Consider the following 16,618-nt stretch of genomic DNA (forward strand, 5'->3'; position numbering starts at 1 on the left):
TTTTTAGGTAGCAATATAAATTATTGCACTTGTTAAACTGTGGTAATTTTGTCACAACGATGCCTGTGATATAGCTACATAAGTGTGTACTGTATTGCCTCTATGAAACATAGTTGCTGTTTTACTAGGTGATTTAGCATAACTAGCCCTGCAATATCTGTAGGGAACTTTTGTGGGGCACGGCTGCCAGCTGCTGTATATTGGATGTTTTTTAGGTCCATTGGTATTGTGTCAAAGCACCAGTTGTATTCAAGCTTTAAAGCTGTGTATACATGTACATGCAATTCATGGCGTAGTCACTGTAATAGACTAATAGCTATAGCACAGATCATTTCAAGTCAATTACACAACAATACAGATTTCTATTAAAATATTTTGACATGCTTCCTTACGCCTGTAGAAGTTGAGTAGGAGAGGAAACGGCGGACTAACGTAGGCCTTATAGATTAAGGTCTTGGTCAAATTGGATGGTGTAATGGTTAGCATTACTGCCTTACAGGTCTGACGTCATGGGTTCGATTCCCACCATGGCTCTGTGTGGAGTTTGTATATTCTCCCCGTACTTGCGTGGGTTTCCTCTGGGTACTCCGGTGTCCTCCCACAATCAACAAATATACTGGTAGGTTAATTGGCTCTCAACAAATATTAACCCTACTGTAGTTTGAATGTGTGTGTGTGTGTGTGTGTGTGTGTGTGTGTGTGTGTGTGTGTGTGTGTGTGTGTGTGTACATTTGGTAGGGAATATAGATTGTAAGCTCCTTTGGGGCAGGGACTGATGTGAATGGCCAAATATTCTCTCTGTAAAGCGCTGTAGAATATGTGTACACTATATAAATAACTGGTAATAGATAAATAATAATCATTGTGAACAGATACGCCTGTACAAGTTGTGTTAGTTCTGGATGCTGGCGGTAGTTGCAAATATATGTGGATAATGACAGTCGCCAACATGAGAAGACTATTTGTGATTGGCTGATTGCTTCTTGTATATATTATGTATTTGTATGTGCGTTCAACTATATTTGGAGTAATGTATGTGATGTATTGGAAGGTTTTCCAAGTTTTATGGAAGTGTAAATTGTCACTGCATATTTTGCCATGAAAACAAATGGATAAAATCATGGGTGTAAGTGTGTGTGACATATGCCTAACATAAACCTTGCACACATGGTGCTGGTGCGATAGTTACATATCCCCCCCCCCCTTGTTTAATCAGAGAAGACACTGCATGCCTGCAATATGAAGCACAATTATGCATAACTCAGTAACTGTTCTTTCTGACCATGTGCAGACAAGTTTAAAATGTGAGGAGCTAAGCCAATATGTAGCCAATCCTAGCATCAAAATCAAAAGAGCAGCACAGAGTATTGTAGTTGAGCCAACTCCTGTGGGTCCATGGGTTAGTAAGGAGATGTATCAAAGTTCTATAGAGTGGAGAAGTAGACATGTAGATAAGTTACCCATAGCAACCAATCAGCTATGTTTCCACATGTACACTCTTTAGAAGCTTTGATACATGTCCACTTAAGTGGATATTGTAAGAGCTACTGTAGATCAACACAGAGCACACACATCACAGAGTAATGATGGAGTTTCTTGTCAAACAGTTGCAGAAAGACTCTGGTATCCCAAATATCAACTTAACAACCATTTAAAGTAGAGTTGTCTCATGCCTTGTATAATGTACCAGGCAAAGTACATCATGAGCACCTTTAATTATGATTATACAATTGCCTGTTGAGGCACAATGCCAGAGTCTCCAGCACCACCGGAGAGGAGGGGGCCCAATCGGAGCCTGCCGCCTCTGCTCTTAAAACGCCTTTGTAGTGGAACTATTGTTAGTGTAGAAGAGGCTACTAACTTCCAGTCATTTTATCACAACTGAAACTACTTTTCTTTTATTATTAGCTTTTTCTACCAAATGGAACCTTAAGCTCAAAACCAGTTTCAATGTGCAGATCCCTTCTTACTGGCCTGGCAAAGTTCATTCTTACAGCTGCCAACCAGTATCACCGGTCTGCTGAGTCTTGGGGAGGTTTTATTGCTAAGTCAACAAGACAAGCCCTGCCACCGATTATTATTATTAAATAAGCCCAAAAATCAATGTGTATTATTATATTAACCACTTCAAGGAAAATACTTAAAGTGACGCAAAGATCATACATCACTACAGATACATATAAATCACAATTCTTTAGATGCTAAGGCAACTTTGTTATACTGTATAAAGAAAAGTCAGAGGTACATAATTTAACACATTTGCATGTGTTATTCTATAATTCACAGAACTGAAAGCATTAATTTGTGTGCATGCATTTTTCATTTGATCAGAACTGTACAAAGCTCAGGGCAGCTGTAACTATGAAATGCTAAATATTCACATACTGGGTTAAATCTGGAAGTAGTACAACATTATATTCTACTGTAAACCACAAATTAAAACACCCCCTTCCCCCTCTTTCTTAACACCATACATATTAATACAACTATATATAATCTCATTCTTCATTACATTATCCAAAATGGCATATTTCTTGGTCTGGTCCCAGAAGGTGCAGTAGCCAAGAAATTGCTAAACTGTGACTAGAAAAGGGAGGTTCCAGCAGAGCCGGCCCTACCCAATATGATGCCCTAGGCAAGATTTTGGCTGGTGCCCACTAGCACCAACGCTAGTTCCGCCTCTGACCCAGCACCCCTTTCCCAGCACCATCACCTCTCACCCATAGCATTCATTATTTTGGTTTTCCTACCCCATGTAATTTAAATAAGAACAGTGTGCACATTCGGCGCACAGCCCAAAAAGGTATGTGTTCTTGCTGGGAAGGGGCATGGCCACACATTAGTACCCCCAATTCAAATTATGCCACATAGTACTGCAGCTTTGTTCGCAATTTATCATGCGATAGTGTCCCTTATTCACATTACATCACACAGTAGTACCACTTTACCTTATATAAATTTCTCCTCTTGATAGTGCCCCTCATTCACATAACATCATACTGAATTGCTCCTTATTCACATTACACCACACCATATTGCTGCTTATTCACATTACACCACACCATATTGCTCCTTATTCACATTACGCCACACCATATTGCTCTTTATTCACATTAGACCACACAGTAGTGCCCTTTCTATATGTTATGCCACACAGTAGAGCACCTTATATACATAATGCCACTTTAGTAATGCATTTATACACATAATACCACACAGTAATGCCCCTTACACATATGACACACATTATTAATGTCCTTATAAACATAATGCGCCTTACACATTATGCCAACCCTTATTAATGCCCTTATACACATAATGTCACTTACACATATGCCGCACATTATTAATGCCCTTATACAGATAATGACACACATAATGTCCCTTACACATATGCTGCACATTATTAGTGCCCAGGCCTTGGCTATTCAGGCTTTAGTCTGCTCAGTGGTCCGTCCTTGGAAAGTGTCCATCCATCTTTGCATACGTTTGCTGGGAAAGATGGTTGCTGCTTACGAGACAATCCAATATGGCAGATTTCATAAATTAAATTACTAAGTAATTTTTTCGGCGCTAATCGCGAGCTGCTTAACTAAATGCTGCCAATATAAATCAGGAGGATAGTTGGTCACCACAAATAGATAAAAACATAAACAAATTGGCGCTAAAGAGCTGAATATATAAAAATATCACAATTTTTATTTAAGTATTTTATATAATCCTATTGTTGCAACATTCGTTTAAAACATTTTATATGATTAAGGGCATATCATAGCACTGCATATAGTTAAAAAATTCTATATGAAAATATAGAGTTTAAAAAATTATGCTGGAACATGAATGGTAAAATGTATCCATATGTTATAGCCACAGTCCAGGAACAGATTTTAGCGAATGGAAATAATTACCAACTGAAGTTGGAGATGAAGACCTTTTAATGGCTTGATTCGATTAAAAGCTCAGGTCCGTGTTTGCAAATTCCAAATCGCAGATAAAAGTTCCTATATTCGACTTCCAGGCTTTATCCTTGGATGAATAGATATTAGAGTCCAGCTCCTCCACCAACGTGTTTAGCTGTTTCTCACAGCTTTTTCAAGGTGATATGCTGCAGTGTCTTAATGCCCTTTTTATAGCAGTGCTGATAACCCATGCATTACAGGTGTGTCATACTCAATAATCAAAATAAACCATAAAATTCAATTCATATTCAGCTTTCTTTTATAGTGACAGACATTAAAATTCAAATAAATGATCAGAGGTACATTTTGAGCTTTACTAAAATAGTTTATTAAATCAACTTCCTTAAAAGCTGGCTCCCGGTCATGTGACCGCGGGACCCACTTTCTTTGTCTGGAACGCATCCCCACTGTTATTGGTTGCCTCCGCGGTCACATGATCACGACCTGACCAGCTTACTAATCACCTTCTGGGGACATATGGTTTGGGGACTCACTCTGTATAATTCCTTATTCCGGTCACATAACCAGAATCCGGGCGCCACAAAAGGGAGCCGCCACATGTGACTCTCTGTGTCATGTGATCGCCTGATCCAATGATCATCACCCTATACTACTCCTAGATTTTAACAGCGGTCACGTGACCATTGAACTTAGAACAATTTCTACCATTTAAACCTTCATTAAAATAAGTGTACAAATCTTTATTAATCAAGACATCAACTTACATATAAAAAAATAATTAATTCCATATTACCATTATGTAGTTGGTTAACAATAACCACAAAATATAAATCTAGTGCCACCTTGTGGTTAAATTGTATTACTACACTCATTATTTGTACCTATTCTATAATCAATACTATACATTCATACAGCATTTTATCTAGATTATGTAGTCAAAAATAAAGATAGTAGATTATATATGTATATAAATAAATAAAGATACATAATTTTCACAAAGATTAAAGTTGACTAAAATTAATTTGTTCCTATAACACAGCATTCAATTTGAGTGCTTCATTCAAGCCACTTGGGAAAAGTGTGTTAAGTTGAAAAGTCCAGAATATTTCTTGTCTACATAACCTTGTAAACTTATCACCCCCCCCCCCCCCCGAGTTGTCCTAGGAATATGTTCTAAACCCGTAATACTGAGAGATGAAGGATCCTTATTGTGACAAAGTGCAAAATGTCTGGAAACACTATGCTTAGTGATTTCATTTATTATATTTCTTCTGTGCTCCATAAACCTTGTTTTTAGCATTCTAGTGGTTCTGCCCACATATTTTAGATGGCAACCACATTGCAAAAGATAAATCACCCACATGGAGTTACAATTGATAAAACTTGTAATAGAAATATTCCTACCTTCCGTAGGTAGAGATATCATCGTAGTTTTATTGCAAGCATGTGTACATGTTGTACATCTGGTAGCCCCGCATCTATAAAAGCCTTTGATATTATTTTTTAACCATGTTTTTTCCAGATCCTTACCCTCACCCTTTATTTTCAATTGACTTGGTGCTAATATGGTCTTTAATGAGTTATTTCTTTTAAAAACAAAATCAGGCTTAAGTTGCAGAATATCACACAACATGGGGTCACTCCTAAGCATATGGAAATTACATTTTACTATAGATTTAATATCATTTGATTTAGAGTTATATTTTGAGATGAAAGCCCATTCTCTGTCTGTTTTTGACATATTTTTATACTTTGGAAATAATAAAGATTGTCTATCAATGTCCATTACTTCTTTTAAAGCTCGATCTAATAAGTATTGAGGGTAATCTTTACATCTAAAAGTCTCCACTAATGATTTTGCTTGTTCAGTAAAAGACTCCATAGTGGAGCAATTCCTTCTCAACCGTAGTAGTTGCCCTTTCGGTATATTGTTTTTCCACGCAACATAATGAGCACTTCTATAATTTAAGTAGGCATTACTGCCTACATCCTTCACATAGTTAGATGTTTGAATTTGATTATTCACTATTTCTAGGGTTATGTCCAAGAAGGTAAGTTTATTAGAACTAGTATTGGTAGTGAAAACTAAATTATAAGTGTTAGTGTTTAGATAATTAACAAAATCGGTGAAAGTATTAGAATCCCCATCCCAAATAATAAATAGATCGTCTATGAGGACCAGATTTGTGCCATGCCCGCTCCCCCAAATAAACTCCTCCTCCAATTCCCCCACATATAGGTTTGCGTAGCTTGACGCAAACCTGGTCCCCATGGCCGTGCCCATAATCTGATGATAAAAAGTGTTCAAAAAAGAAAATAATTGTGTGAAAGAATAAATAGAATAGATCTAACAAAAAGCTCCTATGTCTCTCGGCAGATTTCATGCCCGGCCATTTCAGCTGGATCTGCTGGACAAATGGTCGGGGTCTCAGCTTCATATGCATCAGGAAGTGACATTATCTCTGGTAGCCCAGATTTCTCTATTATGGTTGCTTCAGGTTCTTCACCTGGTAGTGGGCAGGCATTTCAATATCCAATCATGGATTCTACTGACAACGGATGCCAGCCTCCGGGGTTGGAGGGCTGTGACCCAGGGGGCCCAGTTCCAGGGGATATGGTCACATTAGGAATCTGCTCTGCCAATAAACATCCTGGAACTTAGGCCAATTTGCAATGCCCTTCTGCAAGCTTCCCATATCCTGAGGGATCAGGTGATCCAGGCTCAATCGGACAACGCCACGGCGGTGGGGTACATAAACCGACAAGGGGGAACAAGAAGCAGAGTGGCGATGCGAGAAGTGTCAAAAATCCTCCTCTGGGTGGAGGCCAATACAAGGGCCATCTCAGCCATATTCATTCCAAGAGTGGACAACTGGGAAGCGGATTTCCTCAGCAGGTACAACCTCCATCTGGGGTAACGGGGCCTACATCCCCAAGTGTTTCAACAGTTAATTCACCGGTGGCAATTATAATTTAAAACCACATGATTAACTTTATCTCTCAGTTAAACACTGTAAAATCCCAATCACTTGAGCTTAGAAAGGCTTAGAATAACCAATATAATTTTTAATAGCCAAGCAGAAATGGTTAGTAACTGTAGTTTGCGCCTAGTTCCAATTGAAATCAGATGGCCAGATGAATTCGTTAATGGTGTGTTTAGCATCTGATTCCAGTTATGACCATGAACTACAAGCAAGAACTGGTTAGTAAAGCATTGATAACTGTTACGTTAGCAAGCTGAAAAGATAAATCACAAGCTCAGTGACTGTTTCCAGTTGTATCAATATGTAGCAAGCGGAGCCATTTGATGTATAATTGGTAACTGATTCCCATTCATAGAGAATGTTTCAAAGTATACTTATCAGTCCCGTGTGGCAACGCTCATTGAAAATCTCACTCCAGCGTGTCTTCAGACCTTTGATTCACGCATCTGAGGAGACGTCTCACCCTCAGTGCAGAAGGTAATGCCGCACAGTCCTCACGCTCAATACCAAGGAGTGATGGTAGAACGGAGATCCCCAGCCATGGGTCACACTCCTCTCTTACGCGTTTCTCTGCCTTTAGTGAACTCAGCAGCTTCCTCAGAAAGATGAATCACTCCTAAAAGGAGTCCTTCATATGCAACCACCCTTTGTGCCTCCCATGGCTCCATGGGATCTTAATGTGGTTCTGTCCTTTCTTCAATCGGACTGGGTTGAACCCTTACATAGAGTGGAGTTAAAATTTCTCACCTGGAAGATGGTGATGTTATTAGCATTGGCGTCTGCCAGATGTATCTCTGAATTATGGGCCTTATCTTGTAAGAGCCCATATTTGATTTTTCATGAAGACAGGGCGGAACTCAGGACCAGTCCTCAGTTTTTGCCAAAAGTAGTTTCAGCTTTTCATGTCAATCAATCCATTGTGGTTCCAGTGTTGTCTGACGCTTCCATTGGGCTAGAGTCCTTGGATGTAGTGAGGGCTCTGAAGATTTATGTCAAGAGGACAGCCAGTCATCAGAAATCTGATTTGCTGTTTGTCCTTTATGATGCCACCAAGATTGGTTGTCCGGTTTCTAAGCCATTAATTGCTTGTTGGCTCAGGTTGACCATTCAACAGGCCTGTACTTTGGCGGCTCTGCCTTTGCTGACGTCTATTCAGGCCCACTCAACGAGGTCTGTGGGCTCTTCCTGGGCATCCTTACATTTGTGCCGAGCTGCTACATGGTCTGGTTCGAACACCTTTGTTAAGTTCTATTGGTTCGACACCTTGGCCAAGGATGTCCAGTTTGATCAGGAGGTTTTACAGGGGTCTCAACACTCTCCCACCCATTTGGGAGCTTTGGGACATCCCCATGGTACTAAAGTACAGATCCCCAGTATCCACTTGGACGTAAGAGAACATAGGAATTTAATCCAGTATCCTTTTCTCCTAGTCCAGAGTGGATACTGGGCACCCTCCTTAGTGCTTCAATTCCTGCTTACCTACATAAGTATTTGGTTTCCCCACCATTGCGCTCCCTTTATGTGGATGGGATAGTTTGCTATCCTCTGTTCTGGTTAGCACCCTCCTTTCGGTTCTGGTTGTGTGTTGGCTTGTTGCCTCACCGCTATTGGATTTGTTTCTTCTCTCATGGTATGTCCATCTCCTGGGGGCACAGTTTTCCTAGACTGAGTCTGGTAGGAGGGGCATAGAGGGGAGGAGCCAGCACATACATACACACACTAATCCATTATTTTAATATATTTTTTCTACATGTACAATTTATTGTGTGTTTCTTTGCTTTCTCCTACCATAACTCCTTATAGAAATAGTGTTATCTTTAGGAGAAAAGTTGGGAGAAGAGAATATTTTCTCTAATCCATACAATAGCATAAGTGATCATCCCCCTTTGAGACCAATGAGGGCTGCAACACTAAGAGAATATTTAAGAAAACTACTGAAATCTGCGATTTCACTGTAGTTTTCTTTTCTATAAATTGGAAGGAAAGAAAAAGTTTATTTTTTGCAGTAAAAATGCTGGAGAAAATAAGTTTTTATGTTTACTACATGCAACCCTAATTCTTAAACAGGAAGTAGAATGAATAAGACAGTAGTTTTTTTCACAATGGTAACTTTCTGTAACCAAATCCCTGGAAAAGTATCTATTACTTGGTTTAATATTTTGTAAATGAAACAAAAAAAATATAAATAATTTACCTTGCCAACAAGCACCAACAGTCAGCTGCATAGCAATATGTGAGGGATGTATAGGCCAATCATTGGTCACTAGGTATGGCTCGTAAGTTACTCCATCCATGTATAGCGTTACCAGTGGGAAGTCTATGCTGATTACATAGTAGTGCCATTCTTTGTCACAGATCTGGAAGAAATGGAGAAGATGATATATATTTATCTAAATAAATAACATATATTTATGCATCACTATTAGTTATTATTATACTTAGTGCCACCAAATTAGACAGTGAGGTACAGAAAATATGTGTAATTCTCATCAGTCCTTTGAGTTTGCAGGCTAAATTCCATAACACGCACAGTATGGTCCATTTCAGCTACTGTAGCACCTAATTGATATACCACCAGTATGTTTTGGGATTGTGGGAGGAAACTTGGAGCATGGACATGCAAACATGGGGCATTCTTACTAACTTTTATATTCTCATCTGATAGAAGGGAAGATTCTGCTGATTCATTAGGCTCCACCTTCTCATGGCATAATGCCATGAATTGCGGGTATGTTAAGAGGGAACAGTGCCAAATTGATGTAATTCTCATAGAGTCACATCATATTGGAACCTTCTGATGGTTCCGTTATTTGCGCCATTATTCTCTCCATCCTACCGATGTCACTAGGAAATGGGCAGGATGCAAGAAGACAATACATTATTTTGGGCACCTTGGGGAGTCTTCCGGAGGTTCCAAGAGATTAGTTAAGTACTGTACGACATGGGAATAACCTGCAAACTCTAAAACGAAAGTCAAATTCATGACCCAACTCCCTGCCTTAAGCCTTGGCCATCTATGCCCACTTAATCTGCCATCAGGCCACCTTCCCCTTGCTTGCACCATTTGTCACCTTCCCCCTCCCCTTAGATTGTGAACTCCTTGGAGCAGGGCCCTCTACCCATCTGATCTCACAGCCCTCTTCTGTCACACTTCAATTACAGCTCTCTCCTACTCAGCAAATGTCTATACCCACATCTCCTCTTGCTTGTTACTGTTTGTCTCTTTCAGCAGCCGCCTGACCCTGCTAGAAGCCGACTACTCCTTTGCTTCCTTACATCTCAGCTGTATTGTGTACTGAGAATTGTTGTGCTAATTGTTACATGTGCTCTGTTTTAGTTTTTCAGTTACTGTAATGTTAAGTTCTGTGTATCCTGTATTGTTCTAATGTCTGCCATATGCAAAACACTTGTGGTGCCTTATAAATAAAATGTAATAATAATAATAATGACCCCAGCCATACTAATCACTGTGCCACCGACTATTCACAAAGTCATTCATGTCATATAAAACACTATATTATAGAGCACAACAAAAAGAAACAGGGATTAGTATTGAGGCAGTGGGCTTCTCTCTTGCCAGCACCCTGTTATAGGCCATTATGTTCCTAATGCTAAGTTACAGTATATACACAATACAACTGTAAAATAGAAGAGTTTCCCTTTTGTTCTATATAAGAATAATTGGAAAGTATCTGTAAGATTGGGGCCTACCACTTGACCTAATGGTGCTTTTCCATATTTGAAAGCAAATCAAAACAAATAAACATTAAAAAAAAGGATTAACTGTTTACACTAGTATTCTTCCTGAGTACCTTATATAAATGGTTGTAACCTGGAAAAGAAAGATTTAGGGGGGATATTAAGAAAGGTGCAGTAATTTACCGTGGCTGATTGACAACACCCCCCACCTCCCTACCCCCAGGGTTATTCAATTGTCCCCGATGCTGGTAGGTAATTAGCCCTGTTTTTTTTTTGAAGGGGGGGGGGGGGGGTTCGTAAAAACACATAAGGAACCAAAATAAATGGGGTATAATTGGATAGGGAGAAAAAAAAATGTTGAAAAATAAATATTTTGGGGCCACTTGAATATCCCCCTAAGGATTCAACTAGTGTTGCATTATTCAGAAATGAACACTTTGCTTGGCATGGGTTGACTGGAATACTCATAACAGCAACCATACAGTACAAGCAACAAACTCTAATACTGATAAATACAAATATAGCAACAAAACCTTTAGCACTGTGGCATTTAGCTGGTCTGCCCAATGCACATCAAGGTGCATATACAGCTATACAGTGATCACTACTTACAGGAGATTCCTTCACAGCCCAGAAAAGTGCCCAGATGTGCAGAGAGGTGGAACAATCTCCAGGATCGCACTGTTTAAATGTGTACATACCACATCAATATTGAATCTGTTCCAAGTCCAAATCAAAGGTATGAATGTAGTGTGTATGTAAATGGAATAATAAATACAGTCTACAAGTTAAATAATCTTAAAAAAAATTCAGATTTAAACATAGGAATTGGATTATAAAAAGAATATTGGAGTGGGGGGAACTTTGTAGGAATAATAGGAATAACATGTATTTAGGTACCAGTTGATTTGCTCAACACTGTTGAATACTTAACTTACATTAACTACTGCGACCCATCTTGTGTGTTATCTATATACAGTATATAAATGTGAAAGCCCTCACTCACTCACTCACTCACTCACTCACTCACTCACTCACTCACTCACAACTCTTACTTCCTGATATGTTAGGAAGCTGACATTTAACATAGGTATTCTTTAGGTGGGAAATAGAAAAACTACATAATTAGAATTTTTATAAACGTCCCCTATGAGGATGAAAATGGGGTTGACATAATGACGTAATTACTGATGTGTGGCTTGCGTTGCATGAACGATAACGCCCAAACGGACAATTGGATCAAAATTTGGATTGCACCTCCAGTGGGTAGAATTTAATAAACTACAAAAATGGTTCTGTCACTTTTTACGGTATCTGCTATGGGTGCTCCTTGGGTAATGCCAAGAACCATGGATTAATATTTACTACATTAAGACGTCTCTTTAGATTTACCAAATTTTTAACACTCATTTTTATTTACAACCGTGAAAATCAGAAACTCCCGTGTGAAGAATGGGTAGAACAGCTAGTACTGTAGTTTATAATTTAGAGTAACTCTATTATTAGAGTATAGCTTACTGATATTGAGAGTGATTGCATAATTACAAGGTATCAATGTTTAGCATTGCTCTGGGATATCTGTTTGGTAGGCTATAAGGGTGCAGAATACTGTGGTTTATACAGTATATTTTTTTGCATATACGGAATATTTGTCAAATGCCAAATAGATATGATAGATGTCTGAACACTGTTTGATCTCATTTATAAACTACAGATGAAGTGTTACTAGAAGCAGCGTGTTTTAAAAACATTTATGTAGTTTTGTTGTATAGAAAAGGTACTCAGCCAGAATTTGGCAATTTACCCGTAGGAGATGCAGGGCTAAGAAGTTGTATTGACAGATACTATAGTGTGCTTTTGGATTATTGTGATTCCCTTGGTGGTATATACAGAGGCGTATCTAGCACGGGGCGAGCAGGGCACGTGCCCTGGGCGCCATGGCAGCCCCAACAGAGGGGGGCGCCACCGGCACGGCCCACTCGCCCCATGCGTCAGGGATTCTGCCGGCGCTACCCGCGGCGGTTTCCCTGTCTCCCCGGCTGCTGTGCCTGTCACAATAGACAGGCAGCGGCAGCCAGGAGCCTCCCCCTACTCCCCCCTGCAAAGTGTACGCGATCGCGATCGCGACCGCGACCGCGGAGGTGCGCGCATGCGCGTGCGCGACCTCGGGGGGCGCGCGGCCCCTGAACAGCAGTGAGTGCAGCCTTGCAGGTGAGCGGGGTAATCTTCTTTATACTTCCCTGTCGGGACAGGGGGTGCGGGACATTTTGTGTGTGTGTGTGTGTGTTAAGTGTGTGTGTGGGACAGTGTTCTTGTGGGACAGTGTGTGTGTGTTAATTGTGTGTGTGTCGGACAGTGTGCGTGTGTGTTGTGTGTGGGACAGTGTGAGTGTGTTAATTGTGTGTGTGGGACAGTTTGAGTGTGTAAATTGTGTGTGTGTGTGGGACAGTGTGAGTGTGTATTAATTGTGTGTGTGTGGGACAGTGTGCGTGTGTTAATTGTGTGTGTGTGGGACAGTGTGTGTGTGTTAATTGTGTGTGTGTGTGGGACAGTGTGTGTGTGGGACAGTGTGAGTGTGTTAATTGTGTGTGTGGGACAGTTTTGCGTGTTTGTTAAGTGTGTGTGTGTGTGTGTGTGTGTGTGTGTGTGTGGGACAGTGTGAGTGTGTTAATTGTGTGTGTGGGACAGTTTTGAGTGCGTGTTAATTGTGCGTGTGTGTTAATTGTGTGTGTGGGACAGTTTGAGTGTGTGTTAATTGTGTGTGTGTGGGACAGTTTGAGTGTGTGTTAATTGTGTGTGCGTGTGTATTAATTGTGTGTGTGTGGGACAGTGTGCGTGTGTGTTAATTGTGTGTGTGTGGGACAGTGTGCGTGTGTTAATTGTGTGCGTGTGTGTGTGTGTGTGTGTGTGTGTGTGGGACAGTGTGAGTGTGTTAATTGTGTGTGTGTGTGTGGGGGACAGTGCGTGTTTGTTAATTGTGTGTGTGGGACAGTGTGCGTGTGTGTTATTTGTGTGTGTGGGACAGTGTGCGTGCATGTGTGTTAATTGTGTGTGAGTGTGGGACAGTGTGCGTGTGTTAATTGTGTGTGTGTTAATTGTCCCGGCGTTTATTGGCGTCTGTAGTGTGCGCCCCGTCCTCCTCCGCTGCCGCTGACAGGAGCGGCGGTGTGCGGCTCTCCCCCTCCCTCGCCGGCTCCGTCCTCCCGTCGTGGCCCTGCAGTGTGTGCCGGTCTCCCCAGCAGCAGCAGCAGGTTAGTCTCTCTCTCCCCCCCCCCACTCCTCCTCCTCCTCCTCCCCTCTCTCTCTCTCTCTCTCTCTCCTCCTGTGAATTGAAGTTTGTAAGTATCATTTTCATTTTTACAGGTACCCCTATTGGATTCTACTGGACAAGTGGACGTGACCAGCGTGGGATGTAGGTAAGTAATCTGTCTCTCATTTTTACAGATTCCCCTACTGGATTCTACTGACAAGTGGACGTGATTGGCGTGGGATGTTGGTAAGTAATCTGTCTCTCATTTTTACAGGTACCCCTATTGAATTCTACTGGACAAGTGGACGTGATCGGCGTGGGATGTAGGTAAGTAATCTGTCTCTCATTTTTACAGGTACCCCTATTGAATTCTACTGGACAAGTGGACGTGACCAGCGTGGGATGTAGGTAAGTAATCTGTCTCTCATTTTTACAGGTACCCCTATTGGATTCTACTGGACAAGTGGACGTGACCGGCGTGGGATGTAGGTAAGTAATCTGTCTCTCATTTTTACAGATTCCCCTACTGAATTCTACTGACAAGTGGACGTGATCGGCGTTGGATGTAGGTAAGTAATCTGTCTCTCATTTTTACAGGTACCCCTATTGGATTCTACTGGACAAGTGGACGTGACCGGCGTGGGATGTAGGTAAGTAATCTGTCTCTCATTTTTACACATTCCCCTACTGGATTCTACTGGACAAGTGGACATGACCGGCGTGGGATGTAGGTAAGTAATCTGTCTCTCATTTTTACAGGTACCCCTATTGGATTCTACTGGACATGTGGACGTGACCGGCGTGGGATGTAGGTAAGTAATCTGTCTCTCATTTTTACACATTCCCCTACTGGATTCTACTGGACAAGTGGACGTGACCGGCGTGGGATGTAGGTAAGTAATCTGTCTCTCATTTTTACACATTCCCCTATTGGATTCTACTGGACAAGTGGACGTGACCGGCGTGGGATGTAGGTAAGTAATCTGTCTCTCATTTTTACAGATTCCCCTACTGGATTCTACTGGACAAGTGGACGTGACTAGCGTGGGATGTAGGTAAGTAATCTGTCTCTCATTTTTACAGATTCCCCTACTGAATTCTACTGACAAGTGGATGTGACCGGCGTGGGATGTAGGTAAGTAATCTGTCTCTCATTTTTACAGATTCCCCTACTGAATTCTACTGACAAGTGGACGTGACCGGCGTGGGATGTAGGTAAGTAATCTGTCTCTCATTTTTACAGATTCCCCTACTGAATTCTACTGACAAGTGGACGTGATCGGCGTGGGATGTAGGTAAGTAATCTGTCTCTCATTTTTACAGGTACCCCTATTGGATTCTACTGGACAAGTGGACGTGACTGGCGTGGGATGTAGGTAAGTAATCTGTCTCTCATTTTTACAGATTCCCCTACTGGATTCTACTGGACAAGTGGACGTGACCGGCGTGGGATGTAGGTAAGTAATGTGTCTCTCATTTTTACAGCTACCCCTATTGGATTCTACTGGACAAGTGGACGTGACCGGCGTGGGATATAGGTAAGTATGTGTGAGTGTGTCAGTGTGCTTTAATACATTTTTACTGTCACGGTGTGTGAGTTGTGTTTTTATTTGGGTATTTTTTCTGTTGTAGAACTACAGGTACCGGCGGGCCCGTTATTTCCCTGCATGTTGGTACTTGAGGTTCTCCAAGTACCAGCAAGCGGGGGAGGTTTTCTGGGCCTTGTAGTTCCACAACAAAAAACAATATTCTTTTTTTACTTACATGGTTATCAGCCTCCCATCCACAGCCCACGGATGGGGGGGACAGCCTCGGGCTTCACCCCTGGCCCTTGGGTGCCTGGAGGGGGGGTGACCCCTTGATTTAAGGGGTCCCCACTCCTCCAGGGAACCCCGGCCAGTGGTGACTAGTTGGGGGGGTAATGCCACGGCCGCAGGGACCTACATAAATGTGTCCCCCGGCTGTGGCATTATGTCCCTGGCTAGTGGAGCCCGGTGCTGGTTTTAAAAATACGTGGGGACCCCTACATCTTTTGTCCCCCGTATTTTTGGAACCAGTACCGGAATAAGAGCCCGATGCTGGTTGTCTAAATACGGGGAACCCCTGTCCAATTTTTTCCCAGTATTTAAACAACCAGGACCGGCTCAAAGAGCCCGAGGCTGGTTATACTTAGGAGGGGGACCTCACGCAGTTTTTTTTTTACATTTTTAACCCATTCAGACCCTTCTCCATTAAGTTAATGGAAACCCTGGACAACAAAATTGCATTCATGTCCTCCCACTCCCTTCCCAGTCCCAAACACTAATTATTAATTTTTTCTATAAAAATGTACAATATATCACAAGTATGATGAGCAGGCATGCAGCGGGCATTGGCGGCTTTGGACTGAGTTGCAAATTAGTGGCGGAGGGCTGGGTCAGTTGATGGTGGGCGAGTTTGTAAGCCATTGGTGGTGGCAGCGGGCATCGGCTCAGAAGCAGTGGCAGGCATTGGCTCGGTGGCGGTAGGGGTCATCGGCAGGATTCGGCGGACATTATGGCTGTAGTGCCTCACCGCACGCCACTGACCTCACCGCATGCCACTGGTGTGTGGGACAGTGTGCGTGTGTGTTAATTGTGTGTGTGGGATAGTGTGAGTGTGTGTTAATTGTGTGTGTGTGGAACAGTGTCAGTGTGTGTAAATTTTTGCAGTCCAGTGTGTGTGTGGGGGAGAGGAAAGTATGAGAATGTGTGTGTGTAGTCTGAGTGGGTGTGTGTAGGATTTGG

General features: G+C 41.7%; 1 protein-coding gene across 1 annotated transcript in view; it reads right to left on the bottom strand.

The window, feature by feature from the left end:
* The window catches only part of CLSTN2 (calsyntenin 2), a 1,340,366-nt gene that overhangs the window by 98,155 nt on the left and 1,225,593 nt on the right, over positions 1-16,618 (bottom strand). The window contains exon 9 of the mRNA XM_063915936.1: positions 9,099-9,261. Coding sequence (XP_063772006.1) covers positions 9,099-9,261 — 163 coding nt within the window. The remainder of the gene's footprint in view (positions 1-9,098; positions 9,262-16,618) is intronic.

Source organism: Pseudophryne corroboree, chromosome 4 (assembly GCF_028390025.1).
Source record: "Pseudophryne corroboree isolate aPseCor3 chromosome 4, aPseCor3.hap2, whole genome shotgun sequence".
NCBI lineage: Eukaryota > Metazoa > Chordata > Amphibia > Anura > Myobatrachidae > Pseudophryne > Pseudophryne corroboree.